At 41.1% G+C, this 25,289-nt stretch overlaps 1 protein-coding gene across 3 annotated transcripts in view; it reads left to right on the top strand.

The window, feature by feature from the left end:
* STXBP6 (syntaxin binding protein 6) overlaps nucleotides 1-25,289 on the top strand; it is a 251,706-nt gene that overhangs the window by 194,287 nt on the left and 32,130 nt on the right. For all 3 annotated transcript variants that reach the window (XM_030318861.2, XM_030318860.1, XM_030318859.1), the window contains 2 exons: nucleotides 3,716-3,846; nucleotides 4,780-4,945. In XM_030318861.2, coding sequence (XP_030174721.1) covers nucleotides 3,716-3,846; nucleotides 4,780-4,945 — 297 coding nt within the window. The remainder of the gene's footprint in view (nucleotides 1-3,715; nucleotides 3,847-4,779; nucleotides 4,946-25,289) is intronic.

Below are 25,289 nucleotides of genomic sequence, written 5' to 3'. Positions count from 1 at the left end.
TGGGACGCCACTGAGGAGATTTTCAAAGGTGGCTCAGTCTTCCATATTTTAAGTTTGAATGGCCAATCTGGCCAGAGGAACCAGTTTGGGAGAAATCATAGAAGTCCAGGCGAGGGCTAATGGTCTATTACCTGGAATATGGCAGCTTCATGAAGCCTGCTTGACCTCCCCCAGCTCTGCCTTGGTCCTTAAAGCCCCCTCCCTCCCCAACACCTCAGGTGACTCTGGTTATGCATTAGCACTGTTTTTGCATCATTTTTAACAATCCTCCCACCGCCCAAATTCTTGACTCAGAACCATATTATTCAATCTTTGAATTGCCCACAAAACTTATTTCTGTGCCTCCCATCTTGATACATGTTCCATAAATATTTGTGAAATGAGTTCATACACCACAGTGGCCTTAGCAGTCACAGTGCCTCGGAATCACCTGAGGAAATTCAAAATGTGGGTGCCAGGCCACACCTCCAGAGATCCTGATTCACGTGGTTTGGTGTTATTTGTTGTAAAAACTCCCAGATGATTCTGGTGCACGTTGGAGTAGAGGGCCAGGGTGATTCTGGGTGGTCTTACCTGGGAGTGTCATGCTCACTCTACCCCTTTAATTTTTTTTTTCAATGTTTTATTTATTTTTGAGAGACAGAGACAGAGCACAAGTGAGGGAGGGGCAGAGAGAGAGGGAGACACAGAATCCGAAGCAGGCTCCAGGCTCTGAGCTGTCAGCACAGAGCCTGACGCCGGGCTCAAACTCAGGAACCCTGAGATCATGACCTGAGCTGAAGTCAGATGCTTAACCGATTGAGCCACCCAGGTACCCCTCACCCTACCTCTTTAAATGCCTATATGTTTTCCTTTTCCCCATGAATGTTGAAGGCATGATAGAAGTGCCCTGGTTATCTGCCCTTTAAAGTTCTTCAAAATAATGAATGCAGAGTCTACTGTATTGGGGTAGTTGGCCATAGAGCACTCCGATATTACTGATCCAGGGTATGCTATCAATCAGTTGTCCTTTGGAAGGAGAAGATAGATGACTTTTTTTCACTAGACTTCCAGAATTTGACCAGCATATTTGTTTTACCACCTGTGGACCCTGAAAACACCAAAGCAATGAAAGGGTTAAACATGGCTCCATCAAACACAGAACTCAGAAAGTCTGGCAGTGGTGTCTTTGTGCAGTTGTTTTGATTTCCGAAGGGGAAAGTCTTTATTTAACTCCACATAATGTGTATATAATAATATAATTTTAAGGCACCTGCTTCAAAACAGAAACTGGGATGTTGGAGATAATAACAATAAACAAAAATTAAACTAAACCGGGCTCAGTGCCCAGGAAGACTACCAAGATTCCAAGAACTGGGCAAAGAATAAGCTAATAGGGAGAACAAGGCAGCAGTGGTTGGAGTTGTAACTGCCTCCATGAAAAATGATCGCTCTGTAGCGGGATCTCTGTTAGCAGTTCTGTGGGGCATTTGTCATGTGGGTGGGGTTCCTGCCCTTCTCATTTCAGTGACAGACTTCCAATGGAACTTGCTTTTTCTAAAATGTCAATCCTCAGCATGCCAGTAATTACAGGGACCCTGCATTGTGTTTGAGTTTTTATAATGCTGTAAACCACTTGGAAATAAATGGACCAGAAGTAAAAATAGGAGTTCATAACAACTTTAAAGTTAGAAGGGAAACCCTCATGTTTCCCAGGATGCCTAAATGTCGTGTGATTTACATAAACAAAGGAGGAAATCCTCTTTGTGTGTTTAGGGGTGTGTGTCTAATACAGGAACCCGTGTTTTCCTGTTATTGAAACGTATTCTTTAATCTTTTAAGCACATTTTAGGACCTGCATGTATTCCAGGTGTCTTGTTTCCTCTAACATGAAAACTGAAGAGCAGGGCATGGCTATCAGAGAGACCTATTAGATCCCATAGGAGGCACACAAAATAAACGGATAGACAGAGCCCTGGGCAGACTGATACTATTGCCTGAATTTAGTTCGGGGAATGATTATTCCTAAGAGGACTTAGCAGACTTATTCGTGGAGCTGTAAGCCAGGCAGACTGTGTGTGAACAGAAGACTGTAAAATTTCCTCTGATCACGGGTGTTAAGGGGATGATGACTTTTTAACCATGAAAGTAAACGTAATTGGTATGAAATGTTCAGAAGCTTTTAGCCAAATATAACTGAAATAATGGGTAATAAACCTAAGCATTATTTGAAATTGTTTTTTAAGTGTTTGCTAAATCCTGGTTTGGAGCAAAGGGGAAAGATTGTACCGAGGTCATAAAAACAGGTCTTTAGTCCTGGAACCATGCAGTTCTTGCCAAACGTAAAGGCAAGATGCCCACATTTCATTCCGCTCTTGGTCCCTGGGTTCCTGCTTTAATGCCCGCAGATACTGCAACTGCCCTGAACTCTAGTGTGCGTGAAGGAGGGTCCTTCTTACCAGGAACCGTGACCACAGTAGATGCCTGCTGTCCTTCGTCCCTCAAGGATTCTTTTTGCCATCCAATGACCATCCGCAGGGTTATATGGAAATACAGGATCTGCAGGGCTGTTTGAAACAAAGAAAGAATGTGCCACTGCTGCACAGTCGTCCTAGGATTGCATTCATGACAAGTAGTACTTTCCACTTCTCCTAGTTCCCTTACTAGCATCGTTTCTGTTAAATTTTACAACTCGTACAGCCAGGCCTCGGGAGGAGCTTTTACGTTAAGCCCTTTTATAACACTCAATTACGTCTCCACCCTTGAGGTTCTAAGTCACGAAATAAGCAGATGTGGAAATATCCAGAGTGACTCTCTCCTAGCGGCCGGTGCTTGACCTCCATCTGAGAGGTGACGCTGTCCATTCTCAGCATGGAAGGGGCAAAGGAAGAACTGACTAAGGCTGGAAGGAGGAACTGTCTCGGTCCTGCAGGTCTGGAAGCCTCAGGAATGTGGGGCAGGCGGGTATGTGAATGCCAAACGCAGGCATAAAGAGATGCAAGCTAGATTCAAACTGGACAATATTTTAAAGCCAAATAATGTTTTAAATATTCCCTCTCTTACCATGGAAGCCTGGTATGTTTACATTCAAATACCACGCTAGGTATATACATTGCAGTTCACTAGGGGAGCCAGTAACATCCACTTCCTTTAAAATCCAGCCTTTCCTAGTGACCTCTCCCTGACACCTGTCAACCCTGTATGCTTCTTTCCGTGCATTTGGTCACCATGTTCTTGTAGCCTCCATTAAAAGTGCCCGGTGTTACCTGATTGAGGCGTGTTCAGTTTGAATGAATGAAGACAGAAATGAAGCAGCCCTTAAAATTATAATTATTCTGCAATCGCTTGAGAGTAGAGACTAGAACTTCTGTTTCTTTTGAGTTCACCCCTCATCAGAGGCATATGTATTCAGGGGCTCTTGGGTAGCTGTCAGTTGCGTGTCTGACTTTTGATCTCAGCTCAGGTCATGAACCCAGGGTCGTGGGATCAGGCCCCACGTCGGGCTCCGCGCTGAGCAAGGAGCCTGCTTGAGATTCTCTCTCTCCCTCTGCCCCCCCCCCCCCCCTCTCCCTCTCTCTCTCTCTCTCTCTCTCTCTCTCTCTCTCTCTCTCTCTCTTAGAAAATAAAAGGCACATGTATTCATATTCTGTGTGTTTTTGTGTGTGTACACATGTAAATCTAAGATGAAAACCAACCAACCTGCACACCCACTAATCTGAGTGGTTTCTCTTGGCAGTGACAAACAAGAAACCCACACAGGCGTCCATCACGAAGGTCAAACAGTTTGAAGGCTCCACGTCATTCGTGCGGAGGTCACAGTGGATGCTTGAGCAGCTTCGCCAGGTTAATGGCATCGATCCTAATCGGGTGAGTGATGTCTGGTGTTGAGCCAAGGTGTTCTCTTCACACGATGACTCCCTCCCTGACCTTGGCAGTGGTGGTGGTTGTCTGAGTCCTCTTTAGCGAAGCTATTTCTCTGTTTCAGTTACGTGGCTAAGACTTTCTTATTTCTATGCCCTTCTTATGGGGAACTCTAAGTCTTTTCATCATGTGTGATGCAGAAACGTAAGGGGATGCACGCTGAAGAAGTGCTGGCTCCTGTAGTAGGTTTATCAGCCAAGTGCAAAGAGCAGAGTTCAGATATCATGTCCATGGTTACCAATACGAAAAACCCATGTTCATCAAAGCTTCATGTATCTCGTTATATCACCAGTGATGAGATTTATTAGCCGAGCAAGCAAATAAATAGGTGGCACCTTACAAATTATGTATTAGGATTCTATTGGATTTAATATAAGAAACATTTTAAGGTAGAGCTGTTTATTTAAGTACCTTCCCTTTTGTTCACACATACTCACTGTATAAAACCTCGGTAATGAGGAGAAATAAAATGTAAATTGTCACTATATGCTAAAATAATAAGGGAGAATCTTTTCCTTACCAAAGGTTAGGGGCAAGATTCATGGGTTTCACTGCCAAGAACGTGACCTTTTCCGGGTCATCGGGAAGGCAGTATCTAGTCTAAATTTTGCCAGGTCAATGTGTAGTAAGCTGTTGGGGCTTCTGTGAGCGTAGCTTCCTAGGGACATCTATAAATACTCCAAGATTTGGGGTTTGCTTGATAAACAGAGAAAGGTGAACTTTCTTTCCATGCACCTGGGTGCTAATAAAGATGAGCCTTGTGATTAAGACCAAAGTTTTGAAAGGTGTTTCAGCTTTTGTGAGCCTTTTGTCAGGGGTAAGCTGGAAGCCGCAGTTTTTCTAGATTGAGATCGGCACTCATTTCACTGTCTTTTCCAGGATTCTGCAGAATTTGATCTGTTGTTTGAAAACACATTTGACCAGTGGGTGGCCAGCACAGCTTCAGAAAAATGCACCTTCTTCCAGATCCTCCACCATACCTGCCAGAGGTACCTCACGGACAGGAAGCCCGAGTTTATTAACTGCCAGTCCAAACTCATGGGAGGTGAGTGGACATTCGTACGGCTTTGGCCACCCCGTTTCCTCAGACTCGCTTTCACATGAAAAGGTAGGTGTCGGCAACATAATTAAAGGCAAAAAAAGAATCAGGATACTCAGAGGTGGACAGCGTGAAAACCAGTCTAGGGAGTTCATTGTATGCTAAATCTAGACACAGTGGAATGTTTTCATTCTTAACCAAATCTGGTCTTTTGGGAAGAATTAGCCACTTAGCTAAGATTAGTTATGCTATAAGAACAAACCTGTCCTCTCATTAGGAAAACCTTTCAGTTTGGGTTTCTTGACTACCATTTCTATAAATTCATTGCAGAGCGCCGTTTTCTAGGCTGCTTTTTCCTATTATGTCTCAAGATATTCTCCAAATATTAACATGTAGATTCTGACACATATAATCTCTTTCTTTCAAATAGCAGCTAGTCTCACGTTTATTCCTCGAATATCACACAAAGGGGAGTTAGGCTGAGCACTGTAAGCCAGCCTTAAGGGGTGAGTACCAGTGTTGGCAACTTAATGAGAAACATTTAGAGGGTGCTTAACACATTTCTTTTAGGTGGCATTGCTTTTTAGGGAATTGAAACTGTGCTAAAAATATTCTCAAAAAGCCTTGCCAGTCACTCTGTGAGCTGAGGAAGGAAGTTTATATCATTGCTCTCTTCACTGACCTGTTCTCCGGGTTTTGAAGGAAAAAGTTTTTTGTGCCCCAACTTTATCTTAATCAAATGTCAAATGAAGGTCACGTCATAGACACTACGTCTCCTCCTCAGGCTGTACATATCTTTCATATGAACACGGCTCAGAACCCATTAGTCTGGCCACACACCTAACGTGTGCATACTGCCATTCTGCCCTTGGTCTGCTAGATGTCGTGGGGGAAGATCTCAAACAGTGAGTTGCTTACGTCATAAGAACCTAGAAAGGTCTTCCTTAGGCGTTGATGCAGTATTCTATTATAGCTTCTCCATTTAGTCCTAGAAAAATATCAGAGGTGGTGAGTAGTGCCTATTTTCTTCAAAGCGGCCCCATCCTGTGTACAGAAGTAAAAACTGTGAGATGTGGATGTTGAAAGACAACATGTGACGCTGACCTCTTACTGTTTAGAAAATAGAATGAGATACTGCTCTCATGTCTGGGCCACCAGTACTCTTCACGTGAATCCCACCTGCAAAGCCCAGCTTTAACAGATGTGGCATGTGAGAGTGCCCTGGGTTCATGGCCACAGATGACTGAGTTTTTCAGTGACTGGAGAATTGACCGGGAAATCCCAGCTTTCCCTCATTCTTCACTGGGTAAGATTTTCTCTGCTATCCTAGAATCAGATTGGTTTCTTGATGTCAAGTTCCTACTAGGAAGAATTTTTCCATCGGTGTCCGTATGGTCAGTAGATGCCTGGATAGCACTTACGCAGAGTCTCCTCTGAAAATAATGTGACATTATGGGTTTGACATTTCTGTTGCCCTTGGAGATAGACTCCCCTCACGCATTCCACTTCTGCTCGTTCCGTCCTGAGAGCAGAGTGGCCAGAAGCAGAAGCGGTGCCATGGGAACTACCACATTTCCTCAGAAGGGAAATGTGAGGCGGAAGCAGGAGGGCCACAGCCGCACTCCCTCCACTGTCCTTGCAAGAGAAACGAGTCTCGTCCTTCCTGCTAAGGTTGAGGGGAGCTTTGGTAGCTCTTCTCTGCCTCTTCTCACTAGGTGGTCCCTCCTCTCTGTTGCCTCTCTGAGGCTCTCATTTCTTCTCTCAATACAGTTCCTTTCATGCAGGCATGCATTCATTCATTCATCCATTCCTGGTTCATCATCCAATTATACAACAAGTAAGCACTAAGTACCTGCTATGTGCTGTACTATGTGCTGGTCACTGTGCTCTGTCCTAGATATAGAAAATCGTTTGGTTCCTTAATGGACCCCAGTTTCACCACCCATATTCCAGACTGGCAGATCCCTAACAGCCTTTCTGTAAGCCCTTCATTAACTTCTTGAATGTCCTCAGACCTTCCGACACAGTCCCACTCAGCCGCTTCTGTCAGCCATTGGCTCAGCCCTTCAGAGGTCTTCCAGTGCCCTGTGGATCCCAAAGTCTGTAGAGTTGAGACAGGAATCCATATATCCAATGTTAAATTGTTGTGTGTTGGATAAAGCCGCAGATTGATTTCCTGTAGTAAGAAGAAGACTAAGTGAATGAGACCAAGTGCCAGAACTGGCTCTGCCTTTTGAGACCGTCGACCTCACTTTTCGCTGGTGTCTTGTCTTCCTTAGACCTCACTTTTCACTGGTGTGACTTGTGGAGGTTGGATTAGATATCTACAGTCCACTTCAGTTTTAATATTTAGAGAATCGATAATGCTTAAGTTACAGCTTTATTGTGTAGATTAATCACTTCTTAATTACAAGGCAAATAAAAGACTTGGCACAGTTAAATATTGACAGGTCTTAGATTCCTAAGGAAGGCAAAAAAGTTTGAGTTAAGCACATGTAATTTGTTGGCAGCACATAGATCCTTCACGCGTGCACCTCGTCTTCTTGTTGCTTGTCCTTGGTAACAGCCGTACCAACATACCCTAGTTAATTAGCATACCAATTAGTCTTCCTTTCTGCCACTTACCACAGTTCAGACTTAAAAAGTGCATAGTTCTTGGGTCACAACATTCTGACCCCTTTAACTTTGGGGATACCTACCCTATCTTCAGCAGATGAAATCGGTTTCAATTCCACAGTATCCTTTGGTCTGTCCTCACCGTATGGGTCACACATCCTAGAACCGGTTGTTATCAGAACTGTGAAATGTCACAGATTTTGTGATTTTAAAGAACTAATACCAGCGTTGGTATGCTGCCCTACACCAGATTGTTTACATATGTTATCTCATTTAGCCTTTACAGTAGCTTTTGGAAATCGAATTTATTATCTCTGCTTTACAGAGAAGGAAAGAGGATCAGAGAGATCATCAAATAGCTTGCCAGGGGTCATATAGCTAGTAAGTGGCAGAGGTGAGATTCAAACACAGGCCCTCTCCACTCTAAATTTATCTTCCCCAGGGCCACTGAGTGCCATACCCCAGGGGACACAGTGACATTGTCTTTTCTATGAATGGTGCCCCTGAAGTTGTGTAGGAATTTGGAGAAAATAATTAGCCAGCACATCCCTAGGTTTTAACAAAGGGAGATAAGGGGAGAGGGCCAGAGATTGTAGATACTTTTAACTCTTTTCCTTGCTTATCGTTGGTATGCAATTAAGATAGGAAGTCTTAAGCTTTCCCCCCCCCCCCCTTGGTCCTAAGAATGATGGAGTTATCAGGGATCTTGAAAACCACCTTGCTCTTTGGTTGTTTTTGATTTTGGTTTTGTTCATCTGATATTATTCATGTTTCAACATAATAAAGAGATGAGCTATTTTGGTGGCTGGGAAAGATGATAGAGCTCTGGCCACTCCCTGGACCTCTCAGGTACTCTGCATCTGGCCTAACCCTGTCATTGGGAAAGCTGAGGACCAGTGATTTTGAATCACGTTACTGAGGTCCCAGTACTGGAAGCAAGTCCGCCTGACTCCCACTGAACCGCACGTTCTTTAATACCGGTTCAGACAGGATCATCATTTTAAATATCTACAATTCCATGCAGTTCTTCTCTGTACTTACTGATGGTATATACCCCACATGACCATCTTTTTCTCTTTCCCTCGGGGAAAATCAGTTACACAGAGACGGATTCTTTGACATGGTTGAAACTCTCTCCTGCAAACGTGATATTCCATCTCCAGAGGACGGACTGGGAAGCTTTGATCTTCTGATGCTGGTTACAGAACCCAGGAGACACATGTACAGTCTGTAGGGCTGAGTGAAGGCCCTCATAAACGGAAAGAGGGCAGGATGCTCTAAGCAGGTGTGAAGAGGGGAAGCATTGGTTTCTTCTCTTGCCTCTGTCAGCATCTTGGCAGCCATCCTCTCTTCCCTGGATAGTAGGAAGACCTGGAAGCTGGAACCAAGTCCTCCAGGCTTGGTCATTCCTAACTTCCACTCTACCTCTCATTTAATTCATTAAAGGTTGGTCACCTTTCAAAGATAACAAAGCCATTCATTTAGTTGCTGGATCCCTAAGCTACCAAGAAACCTAGATTTAACCAGACCGAAGGCAGAGGCATGAAGCCAGTCTTTCTACTAAAATATGACATGGCATCATGAATGAAAGGGGCCCTGAAAGTGAACCTCGGGTTCATTTCTGAGATGCTAGATTTTTTTGTCTCTCTCTCTCTGTTTATCGTAGGCAGAGATGATACACTGTTATGTGTGTGGTAACACATTTGCACTTCAAAGATGCCTCCAAGGTGTTAATCATATGTGTAGAACTTTGGATTCCAGAGGAGAGACTTCCTTTCAGCTAATTCATTTCGAAGAAACGTGGTCTGCTCCCAAATAGTAGTATCAGTGTAGACAGTGGGAATGTCATATTAAGTCAAGGTCCCATGGGGAACTTTGTTGTATCGCTTTCTTTATTTTCCTTCGTAAATCCCACATGGCTCTCCATTGCTCTTTTATTTACTCCGACCTTTCGCAGCGATTACTATCACCCTATTCTTATGCCTAATGCCATGGACTATGGAAATCTGTAGTGGTATTGAACAACTTCTGTGTTAGAACCACAACGTAGATTCTTTGCAAACCTGTTTTCTTCAATAAGTGTTATAAATTACTTTCTGGAAAAAAATGATTTATTCTTCAAGGCAAGCTTCTGTACAGACTGAAGCACGTCCTAGCATTTTCTTGAACTCAACCCAAACAGCCTTGGCTAACCCACACAATTACCTCTTGTTCTTTCACCTGTTTTGTATGGCTCCTTCTTCAGTGGACCCTCCTATGCGGTTTGCAGCCAAGTTTCGCATGTGTCCTCGTGATTTCACAAGCATTCACTCAGCACCGCCTATCTGTCAGGCACTGAGCTAGCTGGAGAGACCCAACAAAAACGTAGATACCTTGCTGACTTTGCTTACTGTTCTGGGGAGACAACAGGTGTAAATAGATAATAAACAGTTCAATAACACCAAGGTGATTGCTGAGCTGCATTGTAAAGGATGGATAGCAGTTGCCAGCCAGACAGGGGCAGGGTGAAATGAGCTCTCTCTTACTGCAACAGTTAATCTAGAGAGTTTCATTCCAATGTTGGCTATGTTCAGATTTTGGAATGTGGCAGATTGTTTTTCCACAAAGCAGCCTATTTTGAAATGCCATATATTTTCATCATCACCAAAGTAAATTTCTTAAGTGTTGCCTTCCTATGCACAGCCCTTCAAATGATGGTATCAAGCCCGGACTTCTGAGCTCTATTAGAATTCCAGGGACACAGATGTCTCTGATGTCTCCTTCATAGCAGGCTTGCCCTCATTTCCTTTGCTGATTGGTATGCTAAAGGAAACACCTAATGGCTTTACGCTGGATTCCCCTGGGATGGAAAAGACTCTCAGGGTTTGAAGTGTGACTTTGCATTGTACTTTTCTTCCAAATAATGCAGGGTCATCCCTGGGTGAAGGTTGTGAATATTTCACCTTGCAAGTGCTCTAGGCATGGGCATATGTAAGGTGGAATAACAAGTAACTTCTTAAAAGAGCACATGTGTACCTCCTAATGGGGTTTTAATGGGAAAAACAGTGATCAATATGGTCATTCTTTCTTTTTTAATTTGTTTTAAGATCATTTATTTTGAGGGAGAGAGAGACAGTATGAGCGGGCAGACAGAGAATCCCAAGCAGGTTCTGCATTGTCAGCACAGAGCCCAACACAGGGCTCAAACTCATGAAACCATAAGATCATGACCTGAGCTGAAACCGAGAGTCGGACGCTTAACCAACTGAGCCACCCAGGTGCCCCACTATGGTCATTCTTAATCCCAATATATTAATATACTACTTCAAGGAAATCTGTAACATTTTCCATAATTCTTATATTTCTTCTCTATGATGGGATGTTTTCTGCCACTGAATAATGGCTCTGTGGGATGTGAACCTCGCGCTCCTACACATGCTCCAGCCAGCGCCACATTACAATGAATTGTTTCTTTCTCAAGACTAGATTAATGTGTAATTTTGCCCCACTGCTTCAGCCTTAATATGCTGGGGGATACACACACATACACGCATACATTAGAGATTATCATTCGTGTACCAAGTTAAATTGTGTTAAAACCACCATATTGCTGCTGCTTAATGCCACCACCCGGATGCGGAACAGAGGAGACAGCCAGGCTGTTCAGTGACACACTGTTGTGACAGCGATAAAGTGTTCCTTATAGTTCTTTAAATCAACAGGAATCCCTGTCAGAGTTCCTTCAGTGGCTTTCTTTGTCACTGTTGAAGAAATACAAAATAACAAACTTCACTTCTCCTCTGCCCTGGCCCAAACAAGGAAAATGATTTATAAGGAGCATGCCCCGGATCCACAGCTCTTAAGGAATGGAGTTAGTGCCTCCATCAAGGCCTGTCCCTCATTCCCCATCCATTCAATGCAGGCCATGACTTTCAAGTCACTTAATAAGCACATCTTCTTTTCCTTATATTGATTCAGCTAAGCAGAAGACGAGATCGTGCCGATTTAACAAGGTATTTATGACCGAATTTAAAATTCTGTTTGAAAGATCTCTGTAAATGACTGTTAATTATATCAATCCTGTACACACACAGATTTATCAACCAGTCTTCCATTACTCCATCCTCCTCATTTTCCTAGACAGCATGGTATTTCATCAGAGACTCAGCTTATAGACACTTTTTTGGAGAGAGTAAGAAACTAAGACTAGAAACAAAAAAAAATGCATCAATAAAAATAACAGTACAAATAGTTTTTTAAAAAATGTTTAACATTTATTTATTGCTGAGACACAGAGAGAGACAGAGCACGAGCAGGGGAGGGGCAGAAAGAGAGAAGGAGATATAGAATCTGAAGCAGGCTCCAGGCTCTGAGCTGTCAGCACAAAACCTGATGCGGGGCTCAAACCCATGAACCACAAGATCATGACAGCCAAAGTCAGACGCTCAACCAACTGAGCCACCCAGGCACCACAACAGTACCAATATTTAAATTATACAGTTGGGAAAGCCCAGCTAGGGTTTTCTATTTGTTTCGGTTATTGAGATCCTACCACTGTAACTATTGTATCAAACAAGTTAGATGTTCATGATGCTACATGAATCACAGACGTAACCATCCGACATTGGCCAAGCACCATTAGGAGCAGGACATTCTAGCAGAAGCCCTGAGAGGTTTCTGGATCTGGATCTTTTATGTATTTATTGTTTCAATTTAGGACAACATTGCCAGTTATTATGTTGGGTGATTTATGAGCTTCCTCATATTTTCTGAGTGGATCATTCAACCTCATCTTGTTCCCAGGAGGTAAATCAAAAGCAGATGTTTTTATTTTAAGTGAGAACATTGAAGTAACCAAGGACTCCTTCCTTAGGTTCTATGCAATTCTGTGCATGATGTTACAAATGACTAGTAACTAAAGAAAAACTAAAGAAAAACTGGGTCACAGATGTGATTTTCTTGTTTTTCATCACTCTTTGCCTGTAAGCAACACTCAGGCACACAGTGAATCAGCTGGTGGGCTGTGGTCAGTCTTCCTGAGCCAAGAGTGACTTCATGTATTACATGCTTTTGAATCATGCGTCTCCATCAAAATCTTGAACCAAACCAAGGGTGCGATCCAAGGTATCATTTACTAGCTTGACAAGGATCATGAACATATTTTGTCTATCCCATGGTTAAATAACCTGCAGTGGATTAGAGCCATTCTTACTTTCAGAATCAACCAGAGGTCACATCTACACAACTTGATATAGTAATAGTGCAACATAGAGCAGACTCCATTCATTTATCCCTGTCTTTGGTGGCATCACGCATTAACTTTGCAACTTCCTGTAAGCCACTTAACTTATACTCAACCTCTCTATGCTCTTCTGTATCGTGAAGAGTAACAGAGACCTTGAAGGAATGGTGTGAGGATTAAAATGAACTTTAAAATGGTCAACCAAACGGGGTTTTTGCAAAGTACCAGGACATGTCTGAATAGTCTATGAAAAAAAAAAAAAAAACCTTGGAAATTGTGATTTGTGTATTCATAATATTACATGATTTCTTTTGTGATATTTATCAAAAGCCCTTTCTTATGAAAGAAGCAAGGACATTTTCTTGTGCTTTCCTAATCCATGTTGGCCCAAAGAATAGCAAAAAAAAATAGCAATTTCTTTGTTCCAAGTGGGAATGAGCTGAGCTATGTTATGGACATTTCAAATGCCTGGAGTGCTAAGTTGTTTGCCATGGTTTATCAAATGCTGAATGTGTTGCATTTTATGTCTGACATTTATAGAGTGCATATGTGACTGCTGACTTACCAAAACAACGATGTTTAAAATAGTGAGTAATGCTGTGCCAGAGATCAGGGCAAATAATTCAGATCCTCCTGTAGGAAAGAAAAAACCTGAAACATGTTTTCTGAACTTTATAAGAGAATAGAAATATTCCTTTTCCACCAGTATATTGTTAGCCTAAAATAGTTCTTTGAGTCCAATTCTCTTTCTCCAGCCAAAAAGGGGGATACATGAATCAGATGTAAAATTATTTAATAGCGTTAGACAAGAAGTGGTATTTCTGAAACAGACCTAAAAAGTGTGCTACATGATGCCCATACTTTCAGATTTAAAGACAAGTGCCAGTCACTTTTCTATGTAAGGACAGTTTTTGAGTCTTCATATCCAGTATCACCATAATTTCATACAAGAAAGTTTACTTTAACATGAAAAGATTAAAAGAACACACTCTCCAGAAATAAAGAGCTACTCCTTAAACTAGAACCATTTACCTTTAGGAAAACCTTAGCACATTGTTCTTACTTACCTTGCTTCCCATAGACCAATAAAAACTCCCCTCAGCTGGCATTCAAAAGTTGTTGCCTTGCTGTAAAGTAGACATGTCAGGTACTAAGACTAACGTGGAATTTTAGTGAAGAGAAGCTGAAATTCAGTAACTGGCCTGACTCTAAGAATGATCATTTCATGATTGCTAAATTCATCCCTCCTTCTGGGGATATCCCTCAGAGCACACACCTTGTGGACAGCAGATCATAATGTCATCTTCAAGGCTCAAGGCCATCGTCCTATTTCATTCCTGGAATAAAGGTGAGGAGCTTCTGCATAGTACCTGGGAAAAACTCTACAGGAAATTGACATTTCCCAAACCTGCAGTGAAGAGGTAAATGGAATGGCTTTTTCCCCCCAGCCCACATTATACCCTAAGTTTCTAAAAAGTTCTGCCTTGTTTCTGATCACTAAAATAAATCTAAATCACTAGATTTAGCAAAGGCAGTTACCGGAAATTTAGACACTGGTGTAAATCTGCAGTTAGAGATTTCAGACCACCCGCTCCTCACCCTTTTGCTTGCAATGTGCCTACCCAAGATTAGATTCAGTAGATGTTCTGCAAGAAGCAAGAGCACTAGGGTTGCCTGATTTAGGAAACAAAAATAGAATATGCTCATTCAATATGAATTTCAGATAAACAGTGGGTACTTTTTTTGGATCAGTATGTCCCAAATATTGCATGCATGTCCTATATTTTATCTGGCAACCTTCACGGGTATGGACCACCCCCCATCCCCTCAGTTTCTGGCCACCATAACAAATATGGAAAACAGAATAAGTCAGAATAAGTTTATTGCAGTGGAGACACATAAACTTTAAGATGGCCAGTTATTAGGACTTGAAGACAATTTGAAATGGAGATCTCCCTCAAAGGGATTATGTTAGGTTAGCCATTCAGATATACAAACAGAAAAATATGAGCAGACTGCTAAAGAAGGACTATTAGAAGAATTTAGAGGAAGTCTCACTTATTGTGGCTCTTTTCCAGAGAATAATACTATAAAAATGCAAATTATAATTACTGGTAAGTATAGAAATTCCACTAAAGCACTTCTATAACCTAACATGAGATTCCTGGATAATTTTGCCTAGGGAAGAAAGGCCAGTCATCAATCTGAATGTCTTGGGCTTGATTTTAAAGAGTTGGTTTGCTGTCAAGAATAAAAGGAGCCTGCCATAGACTTTTGGAAGCACCCAGCAGAACAAAGCCTCCCACTGATGGAGAAGAGCAAAAAGCTCTACTGTCTCAAGAGTCAGACGTAGAATAAAGAAGTGTAACAGGAGGGGCGCCTGGGCGGCGCAGTCGGTTAAGCGTCCGACTTCAGCCAGGTCACGATCTCGCGGTCTGTGAGTTCGAGCCCCGCGTCAGACTTTGGGCTGATGGCTCGGAGCCTGGAGCCTGTTTCCGATTCTGTGTCTCCCTCTCTCTCTGCCCCTCCCCCATTCATGCTCTGTCTCTCTCTGTCCCAAAAATAAATAAACGTTGGAAAAAAAAAAAAGTGTAACAGGAAGCTACTACTTATGAAAGTTAGCCTCCTCTCTGACCAGTCTAATGGTTTTCTTAGTAATGGAAGTGACTGGTCTGTCAAAGATCCCTTGACAAACCCTGTGGCTTGCCTACAAGTTCTGGCTCCCCTTTATCCATCATGCTGCCTGTCTGTAGCCCTCGCTCATTGTCAAGTATACAAGCATGCAGAGTGACCCTGGCTTCACCGTTGGTTGGTTTGGTTTTTGTTCCAGCCCTATATGAGTATGGCATCCAAAGGTGATGCTGCTGTAGGTTCTATGAGCCATTCAGTGGGTCATATCTATGAAAGGGGAAGAATATGTTTCACAACTTTCTAACTATGACAGCACATAAAGCATAAGGTCAATTACAATATATGACAGTAAAGCAAGAAAATAAGCATATCATTATATTGGGGTAAAAACACATGTTTGGCGGGGGGAATGAGGACAAGTCTTTCTTGGCTTAGGGATTTATTTCCTCTGACAAACATTTGAGTGGTTAAACTGTGAGGTGACAGTGTGTGTGTGCATGTGTGCTCACACACATGTGTGCACATGCATTTGAGACTCAGTGGATACTATTAGTGGGAAAGAAACTATTTGCTTTTATTTAAATTAGTGTCCCATGCCAAAATGTCAGTAAGGAAGATTCAGAGTGTTTCTGAGTTTAGATGTCTGAGCAGAAACTGATTTTTTATATTTTGAGAAAATGTAAAAGTAATTATCATAATTACTCATACTACTATGCCCCATAGAAAAGAACTTTCAAGTGGAATCAATATGTTCCTCATTGAATCTGATTGAGAACATTCCAGTCAGAATCATCTTTATGCCCCTTTGCAACAAGGAGAATTAAACAGGACAGAATATGATGGATCAAAGTCAGGACCATTCCTTGAATCACATATAAATATTGCACAAGAGCGAATCTCCTTGTGATTATTTATACTATTATATATTATTCTCTCCATCAGTGTTTCACTCCGTCCTATGGGCCTTATTTTCACAGTTGGTTGATTTTATTGATCATCTTCCCAGTTCCCATTATAAGAGGTTGAGAGTTAGTGGGGGGGGGGGGGGGGGAAGATGTTTTCACAAGGTCAGAGTGGATCACACATCTGTGATAAAGCCAAGAGCTTGCACTGCTAGTTGGTGTCTACAAATGTTAGCACTTTTTAGACACTAGGTAAAGGAGAGGAAAACCACTTTTACAATTATTTTATGGGGTCAGTGTATTCTCCTTTTGTGTTTTCTTTAAGCTTTTGACTTAAAATTGCATAAGAGAATACATCATTATTTTTTAAAGGCCTGCATCATTTAAAAGCAAATACTCATCACACAGTTCATGTGTATTTTAATTTTTCTAGCCACAGTAGGTTTACCCTCTTGGTCATTTGTGTTAGTTTCCCACTGATGCTGCAGCAAATGATCACCAAGTTAGTGGCTTAAAACAACATGAATTTATTATCTTACAGTTCTGGGAGTCAAAAGTCTAGAATGGGTCAGCAGGGCTGTGTTGCTTCTGGAGGCCCTAGGGAAGGATTTCCTTGCCTACTCCACCTTCTAGAGGCTGTGTTCCGTGGGGCATGGCCCTTCTTCCATCTTCAAAGTCCCCAGCATAGCATCTTCGAGCCTCTCTCTCTGGCTCATACATACTCTTGCCTCAGTCTTGTAAGAACCCTGATTATTATATTCATTCCACCCGGATAATTCAGGATAATCATTGCATCTGAATATCCTTAACTTAATCATATCTGCAAAATCCCTTTCACCATGTAAGGTGACACATTCGTAGTTTCCAGGAATTTGGGTGTAGGCATCTTCGAGAAGCCATTATTCTACCTGCCACACCATTTTCCTAAACAATTCTAAAAGCTATAATGTACACTATTGTGTACTGCTGTCCTACATTTAATTTTATTCCTTTCATATAATATAGTTTTAAATATGTCCTATAGACTATTTTACTTGTACTTACCTATTATGATTTAAAACGTTGAATATCTTAAAATATAAAATTTAGAACACCTAAACATGTTATGAACATGTTATGAAACACCCAGTATTTAAGTGGCTGTAAGGACATGCCATGTCCCACATTATCAAGAAGTTCCCCATTTTGCCAGGTAGGATATTTATACCTTGGCTCTTTCTCTTTACTTAAGGAATTTGTTTTTCCTTAATCATTATGTAGGTTCTTTACAAGTTTCTAGGAAGTCTTACTATTTAAACCTTGTGATGATGAAGATACTGTAGGTCATTTGATTTTGTTTAAAATCATCCTTTTCCTTGATATTTCCCTTCCTGTCTCCTCAGATAATGATTCTAATGCCCTACTTGTAAAAACAAAACAAAAAAAGCAAAAAAAACTTGGTGGTAGTCCTCCTAAGAGACACAGTTCTTTTTTCAGCTTTGATGCAAAATGTCAAGGTCAAGTTTATTTAACATGTACTCATTACAGACAAGTTCAAATTAGCTGCTTGGATTTATCTCTTTAATTCAGCATACATTTAGAAGTGATTTAACATGAGCACCTAAAATATAGCTACCATGTCATTTCAACATTTTTCTGTATTGCTTAGGATATGTACTTCTTTTCCTGTTGTGGTATTTCTATTTTTTTTAATGTTTATTTATTTTGAGAGAGAGACAGGGGAGGGGAGGGGCTGAGACAGAAAGGGAGAGAGAGAATCCCACGCAGGTCCCACGCTGTCAGTGCAGAGCCCCACACAGGGCTCAATCTCATGAACTGTGAGATTGTGACCTGAGCTGAAATGGAAAAAGTTGGATGCTTAACTTACTGAGCCACCCAGGCGTCCCTAGAGTATGTTGTGGTGTCTCTTAAGCCTTGTTCTGGTGTGGTGTGATACACACTACACAGAAAATGACTTTGCACAGATCTGGGTGTGAATTTCTGGTCGGCCACTTACCATCTGTGGATAAGTTAAACTGTAAGTCTGACTTCCTTTTCTTAAACAGTATTAATACTGCTTACTCCATAAGGTTGTTGTAAAGATTGAATAAAATGATGTATGAAATATTTAACACGGTGCATAGGGAGTACTATGGAATGTAGTGGTGGCTGTTATAATTAATAATTATATTAATTTGTTAGGGTAACCTGGGTGGCTCAGTTGGTTAAGTGTCCGACTTCAGCTCAGGTCATGATCTCGCGGTCCGTGAGTTCGAGCCCCGCGTTGGGCTCTGTGCTGACAGCTTGGAGCCTGCAGCCTGCTTCGGATTCTGTCACTCCCTCTCTCTCTGCTCCTCCCCCGCTCACACTCTGCCTCTCTCTGTCTCTCAAAAATGAATACACGTTTAAAAAAAAGTTTAAAAAATAAGTATATTAATATGTTACAATTAATATTTTCTTTTAATCTTGCCTTCCTGTGGTGCTGCCTTCCATCCTGTTAAGGGAAATTAATATGGAATCTGAATTTCAGTCAGACACAGAGGAGAGAGTGAAAATACAGAGCATCCTTATGTCAGATATGGTAGAGGTGCCATTCTATGTTTTATATTTGCATTTTTCTTTTTTTTAATGTTTGTTTATTTTTGAGAAAGTGTGCACAAGGGAGGGGCAGAGAGAAGGGGACAGAGGATCTGAACTAGGCTCTGCTGACAGCAGTGAGCCCAATGTGGGGCTCGAACTCACAAACCATGAGACCATGACCTGAGTCAAAGTCAGACACTCAACTGACTGAGCCACCCAGGCGCCCCTGTGTCTGCTTTTTTCTTATCTTCCAGGAAAAAAAAAAAAAAAAGCCAGCTAGTGATGACAACACTGATAGTCCCCATACTGAGTTCCTACTATATGCAATTTTTTTCATTCATATTACCTCTAACACGTAATTATTGTTATCCTCACTTTACAGTTGAAGAAACTGGGTGTCAGAGAGGTTACAGAGAGGCAAGGAAACTTGTCCAAAGCCACATAGACAACAAAGAGAAGTCAGGATTTGAACCTAGGGGCTAGCTCTAAAATCTTCCCCATTAGAGAGAAAAAAGTAGAAAAACTCACCAAGCAGCTATGCATGTTTTTGTCTCAAAGTTCTGAGTGTTCCTCCAACTAGATTCTGTTTTCACTTATTGGCAGTTACTATAATTTTTGACATTGGGTGATCGGGTGATGTTGTATTTTCAGTATAACAGTTGAATTATGGTATTCATTGCTTTATCACTATTAAGTTATTTTCCAGTTAAGCGTTTGACTATTAAGTTTACTCTCCCAGGACTGCGCTTTCTTACAGTGTCCAGATCGTATTTTCTTTTCCTCTAGGAAAATGTGTCTTTGAAATTACATTATACTTCAGAAGGAAAATGCAATATGATTTGTTAAGACAAGTTATACATAAATTTTCAGGAATATATATGCTGTATAAAGTGTGACACACTTATATTCAGCTCTTATTCATAATAAATACTTGTTCTTCAACTCTGGCATAATAAACACTGTTAGGCCAGCAACATGCATGGGTGATCAAGATGGAGTCCTAGATATGGCAGCCTTCAAAAATGAAATATGTGTAAATCTTCTTTGGGGAAATAAAAGACTTGGAAGAAGATTTTAAAGCTTTCTTCAGTGACGATTAAGAAAATAGTTCCAAAATTATGAATCCCCTCTTTTAGACGACTTCGACTTTGTAGCTTCATCCCTGAAAAGCTGAGATGCATACACAAATAGCTGGATTTCTTTCTGATTAAGATTAGGTTTAAAAAACACGGAAGTTTTAAGTTCTAATACGGATAATAGTAGACAGAACCACTGAACTGCTGGTGCTTCTCAACCCATTTGTTTTCCCTGTTTAAAAAAAAAAAAATTGAAACTAATCATTTGGGGCCATTTATTTCAATTAGCCAGGCATAGGTAAATAAGAGAATCTGTCAGTAAAACATGATCAGCTTTTTCTTTGTTTGCTGGTGAAAACAACAAAGGGAAAGATAAATAGTATCACTACTGAACATTGTAGGCTTTTTGGATTGTTACACTGATAAAAAAGAAAAGTCTTAAAAATAGAACATTGGTGCAGTTTGACATCGTAAATTCACATTTTGAGGCTCCTTCAGCACCGCCACATACGAAATAGAGGAGATTAAAAAGAAATAGCCACTTTGAAAAAAAAAAAAAAGATGAATAGCTGCAAAGTCAGAAATACACAGTCTCAGAATTAGCAGGTAGGAAGCTGCTGGTGTGGTGGGCTACAGGTCTAGAGAGAATAGTTTGGATTCTGTGCTGTAACAGTGTACCCCAGACAAAGTAGGAGACCAGAGCCACATTCACTGCCTGGAACCAAGGCTTCTCTGCCCAAGCAATAAGTCTACAAACTAGCTGTGACCAACTTTCCCTGGGGCAGTGATTTATCAGAATCTGCATTCGTAGAGAGGCAAAAAAGAACAAACATAGCTTCCCACCCAAGACCTGCGGCCAGCCAGCCACCCACTAGCTTGGGACCGGCTCCACGATATCCAGAATGGCACCCAGGTCAGGAGCTTCAGACCATCAGCTGAAGTCCTGGTTGCCTCAGGGGCTGGTAGGGGAAACAGTAAAACTATGTGTGGGGAGAAGGGGCCAAGGCAGTGAGAGGAGAAGAAATTAAAATTTCACACTTGAGAGGAAGGTATACACCAAAGTTCTACAATATATGATACAACTAAAAAATAAAATAGTTGGCAGTTTAAGTCATTCTAAATGAAATGAAAATAACAGGACAATTCGAAAGTGACTTTAAAGTAACTATGTTTATGATATTCAAAAGAAAGAGGAAGGAATCAGGAAAAAAAACAAGATGTTACAAAACAAAACAAAAACTATAAGATGAGATAACTAGAGGGGAAAATAACTTTGGAAGTGAAAAAAATATTGTCTTTGAAATACGTTCAGTTGATAGAATAAACTCTAGACTGGGCATAGTCAAAGACAGAAATTAATGAACTGTAAGAGAGTGAGAAATTCACCCATAATATAGTACAGAGAGATAAAGAATATGAAGGAGCAGCTGTACCTGGAAGATAGACTGAGAGGCTTGAAGACTCAGACGAGAATACCTCCAAGTGCCACAGCTGAAAATTAAAGCTGTACCTAGACAACAATAGGATGAAGCAGTAAAACATTGAGGACAAAGATAAAATCTTAAAAGATACTAAAACCAAAAGTTTCCTACAGGGGAAAGACAAACTGATGACTTGTCATCAGCAACAAGAGATGCCAGAAGTCAATAAATAAATGTCAATCTGGAATTCCATACCCAGCTAGACTGTAATACAGAAGTAAGAGGAAAAGCGACCTTTTCAGACAAAGATTATTTGCCACCTCCCAGCCCTTGCTGAAAGAGCTACTAAATGAAGCACTTGAACATGAAGCAAGATGAACCCAAAGGGGGAAGACTAGAGTTTAAGAAACAACAGTGATCACAAACGTGATAAAAACACATTGCCAAACTTAATTACCTGATGATTATTTTTAAGTTACCTTGGATGTTTTCTTAAACTGGAGCTAAAATTCTAGACATAATTAACAAAATATATGCTGTGTGTTCAGTGGATAGCTGTGCTGCTGTCTGTTCTATGAATGAGAGAATTACTGAGTTAATTCAACTTTGATAGGAAAAAAATCATAGTTGCATTGGTTAGACTTTTGGTTTTCCTAAGCAGGGTCAGGCCTGGTTAGTACTTGGATGGGAGACTTCTGGTTTTAAGTTGACAGAATATAAAAAGTGTTTTCTACTCTTCTTTTGAACATTATTCAAAATCTAGGAGAATGTAGGAATGCAAACTGTCTCGGATGGGATGCATACCTGTCTCTCATAACAAACCCGTAGATGTGGGGAAGGGCCGACAAACACAGTAAAGGTCAAGGTAGATCTCAAGAGAGAGTTCTCATAGCTGTAGTCTCAGACAAAGCCAAAAGCCAGCAGAATGAAATGATTCAAAGTAATCCCTTTGGATCCAATAATCCCTTCTTTGAAACAATGAGCAAATGCCAGGAAAGCTCTGGGAGTTTGATGGACTCCATTTGGCATGATGCCTAGACAGATGGGCAAAGAGCTGAACAAAATCACACAGTCAAAGCCATGTTTGCAGGAATCAATCTGTTGATGGGGGAAGAAAGAAATTGATTCTACACAACCCTGTGGTATAGATCTCATTTGAGAGAAGTAGAGTTACGCTCAAGAGGCCTCTGTCACATACATAACCCTGTATGTTCCTGGGAGTGTGATCCTGTTCCCTCCTCGGTAATGTGAACCTTCTGCAAATGTCTGCTTAGCAAGCGATCACCTTGTTTTCAAAATGGTGATCCCAACCAAACCGGCATAGGTGGTTCCATTACTTACTACATATGTGTCCTCGCACAATTCATAACCTTCCTAAGTCATGGCTTCCGTTTTTGTAAAATAAGTTAACAGTTCTCCCCATATAACACTGTGGGTAGGATTCAATAACAATACAGGCGAAACATTAGCACGCTATCCACTACATGATAAAGAGCCTGGCAGACTAGGCATTTATCTATGAGGTAGAATTCCTAGGGCGGAGTACTGACCTGCCTTCCTTTTCTTCTTCCTCTCTGAAAATTAGTGATTATGATCACAGATTCGAGAGCAAGAATGCCTGGGTTTGAATCCTTTCTCTCTCACTTACTAGCCTGGGGATCTTGCCCAAATTATTTATCTGGCCCTCAGTTTCCCCATCTGTGAAGTGTGGATAATAATAGTACCTACCTCACAAAATTGTTGTGACGAGTAATTAGTTAATTCTTGTAGAACAAGATGAATAGTGTCAGGCACAAAGGATTCAGTATGCATTAACTACTAGTACTTTTTATTTTTCAAGAATTACAAGTCACACCATAGATATGAGTACCACACTTCTTACGTGTTTAAAAATAGTCACCTTCTCAGGAAATGTGATTCTTTAAACATAGAGCCAAACATTGATTTTTTTTTTTTTTGAGGGGGTTGGGAGCAGGGCATAAAACCCAGGGTATAGATCATATATTCCAAGTTTTGATTTATTTAGATCATGAGCAAAATTATCTTTTGCCCATGGTTATTTAAGGTAGATCAACACCATGTGTTCAATAAATTGGTTGTGTGCGGGTACAGCCAGTTGTGATAACTTATTAATTATGACCCTAGAGCAGAGGCTCACAGACTGCAGCTCTCAGGCCATATACAGATTTTTTTATATAAAGTTTTATTGAAACACAACCACTCCTGTTCTTTTATATTTTGCCTATGGCTGCGTTTATGATACAACCACAGACTTGAGTAGTTGTGCCAGAAACATTATGGCTCAAAAAGCCTAAAATATTTCCTGTTTGCTCCTTTACAGAAACAGTTTGCTGACTCCTGCCCTAGAGTAATAGCTTTTCCCTAGGTCTTTCACTGGTCAGAAACAGCATTTTTAGGTATGTTTAATAATGGACTTTAGTGTACTTTGAAAGTATAGAGTGTAATATAATTAGAAATGGGTAATGATGTGGTTCCCATCTCCCATAATTTTTTTGTGATTACATAAAAAGCCATTAACCTAAAATGAGATGCTAGGTAATCCCACTCCTTTCCCTTAGTTTGGCAAATGTCAGTTTTAGGACTAACTGCCGATCCTTTTGTTAAGGGATGTTGTCCAGGCCAATATGTCTAAAATTAGAGAACAGAACAGAAGGAGGGCAGACAGGGACAGACAATGCAACTTTCACTCATAATCATAGAACTCAAGTCCCTGTGGGGTTGCTTGGCCAGGTTCCCAGTTGAGAAGAGAGATCTCTGTAATGTTTTCAACCTTCTTTTTCAAAGCCTGTTGGACTTAGATGATCTGGGCTGTCTTTTTCTTTTCTTGTTAGATGTTTTTGTTTCATCTTCTTTGGACTGACTTTTTCATCGCAGCCTATAGAAGGCATCAGTACTTAAGTGTTGGGAGTTTTAAAATGGGAATGAAGTACTAGGAACTAAATAAGGGAGGGCATTTGAGTTGTCTATGTATGTGTTTATGCTCAAACTCACTTATTCCCCCTCAGTATACTTCTGGAAGGAATTCGATGCTAGGTATTTTATCATAAGACATGGAAGGGCCCTGAAATATATTGGCCTTTTTTTTTCCTTCAGTTTTTTAGTAAATGTATTTTCTAAAAATCCATCCTACAGATATGTTTTTGTTTTTGTTTTTTACATCTTCAAATCTTTAAAAATGAACAGAAAACAGAAGCTTACCTTGATACAGGCTTAGTCAGCCAAAGTTAGCTTTTAAAGAGTTAAGGTCAACCAGAAGAAATTCTGTCTCGGCCACTGCCATACGGTGACCCTCCACCAGCATTGGATGATCTTCTCAAGTCTTTTCTTAGGAACGGAGTCCGTGAAGATAGCTGCGGAGAAAGACAAGTGAAGCTACAGCATGGAGCTCATATTGCCACTTCTCTGAGTAAGGCACCTCTTCAGTTGCCATTTGCCAGAGTGATGGCAAAAGAATAGATGTCCTTTAGACTTTATGCTCTCCCCTCTCAGGAGCTCTGGGATGGAGTGTGTGCCATTAGCTGGTAAGGAGGAATCTGGGAGCAGCAGGTTTCTAGCTTCTCAGAGTAACCAAACGCACCAGTGTAGCAGACATCCTGCTCGATTCCATGACTACAGACCACAACAAATATGGGTGATCCTCATTGGAACAGGCAGTGAAGCTCTCAGTTGGAAAACCAAGTCCAGATCTTTGATCAGAATGTAATAAGAAAGATTATTTTTGGTTGCCAAACCCCAAGAGATCATTAGCTGTTGCTCTTCCTTTTTTCTTCCTGTTTCCAGACACCCTCAGCCCACCCGCTCATCTCTAATGCCTGCACTCCCTAGAGGTGGCCTAGTGTTTCTGGCAGACGCCACGGGTAGGGAAGTCCTAGGTAAAGACGCTCATTGACAGCTAGTCATGTT

The sequence above is a fragment of the Lynx canadensis genome, chromosome B3 (genome assembly GCF_007474595.2).
Source record: "Lynx canadensis isolate LIC74 chromosome B3, mLynCan4.pri.v2, whole genome shotgun sequence".
Taxonomy (NCBI): Eukaryota; Metazoa; Chordata; class Mammalia; order Carnivora; family Felidae; genus Lynx; species Lynx canadensis.
The sequence above is the reverse complement of the archived record's forward strand: the minus strand, read 5'-3'. Positions and strand labels throughout refer to the sequence as shown.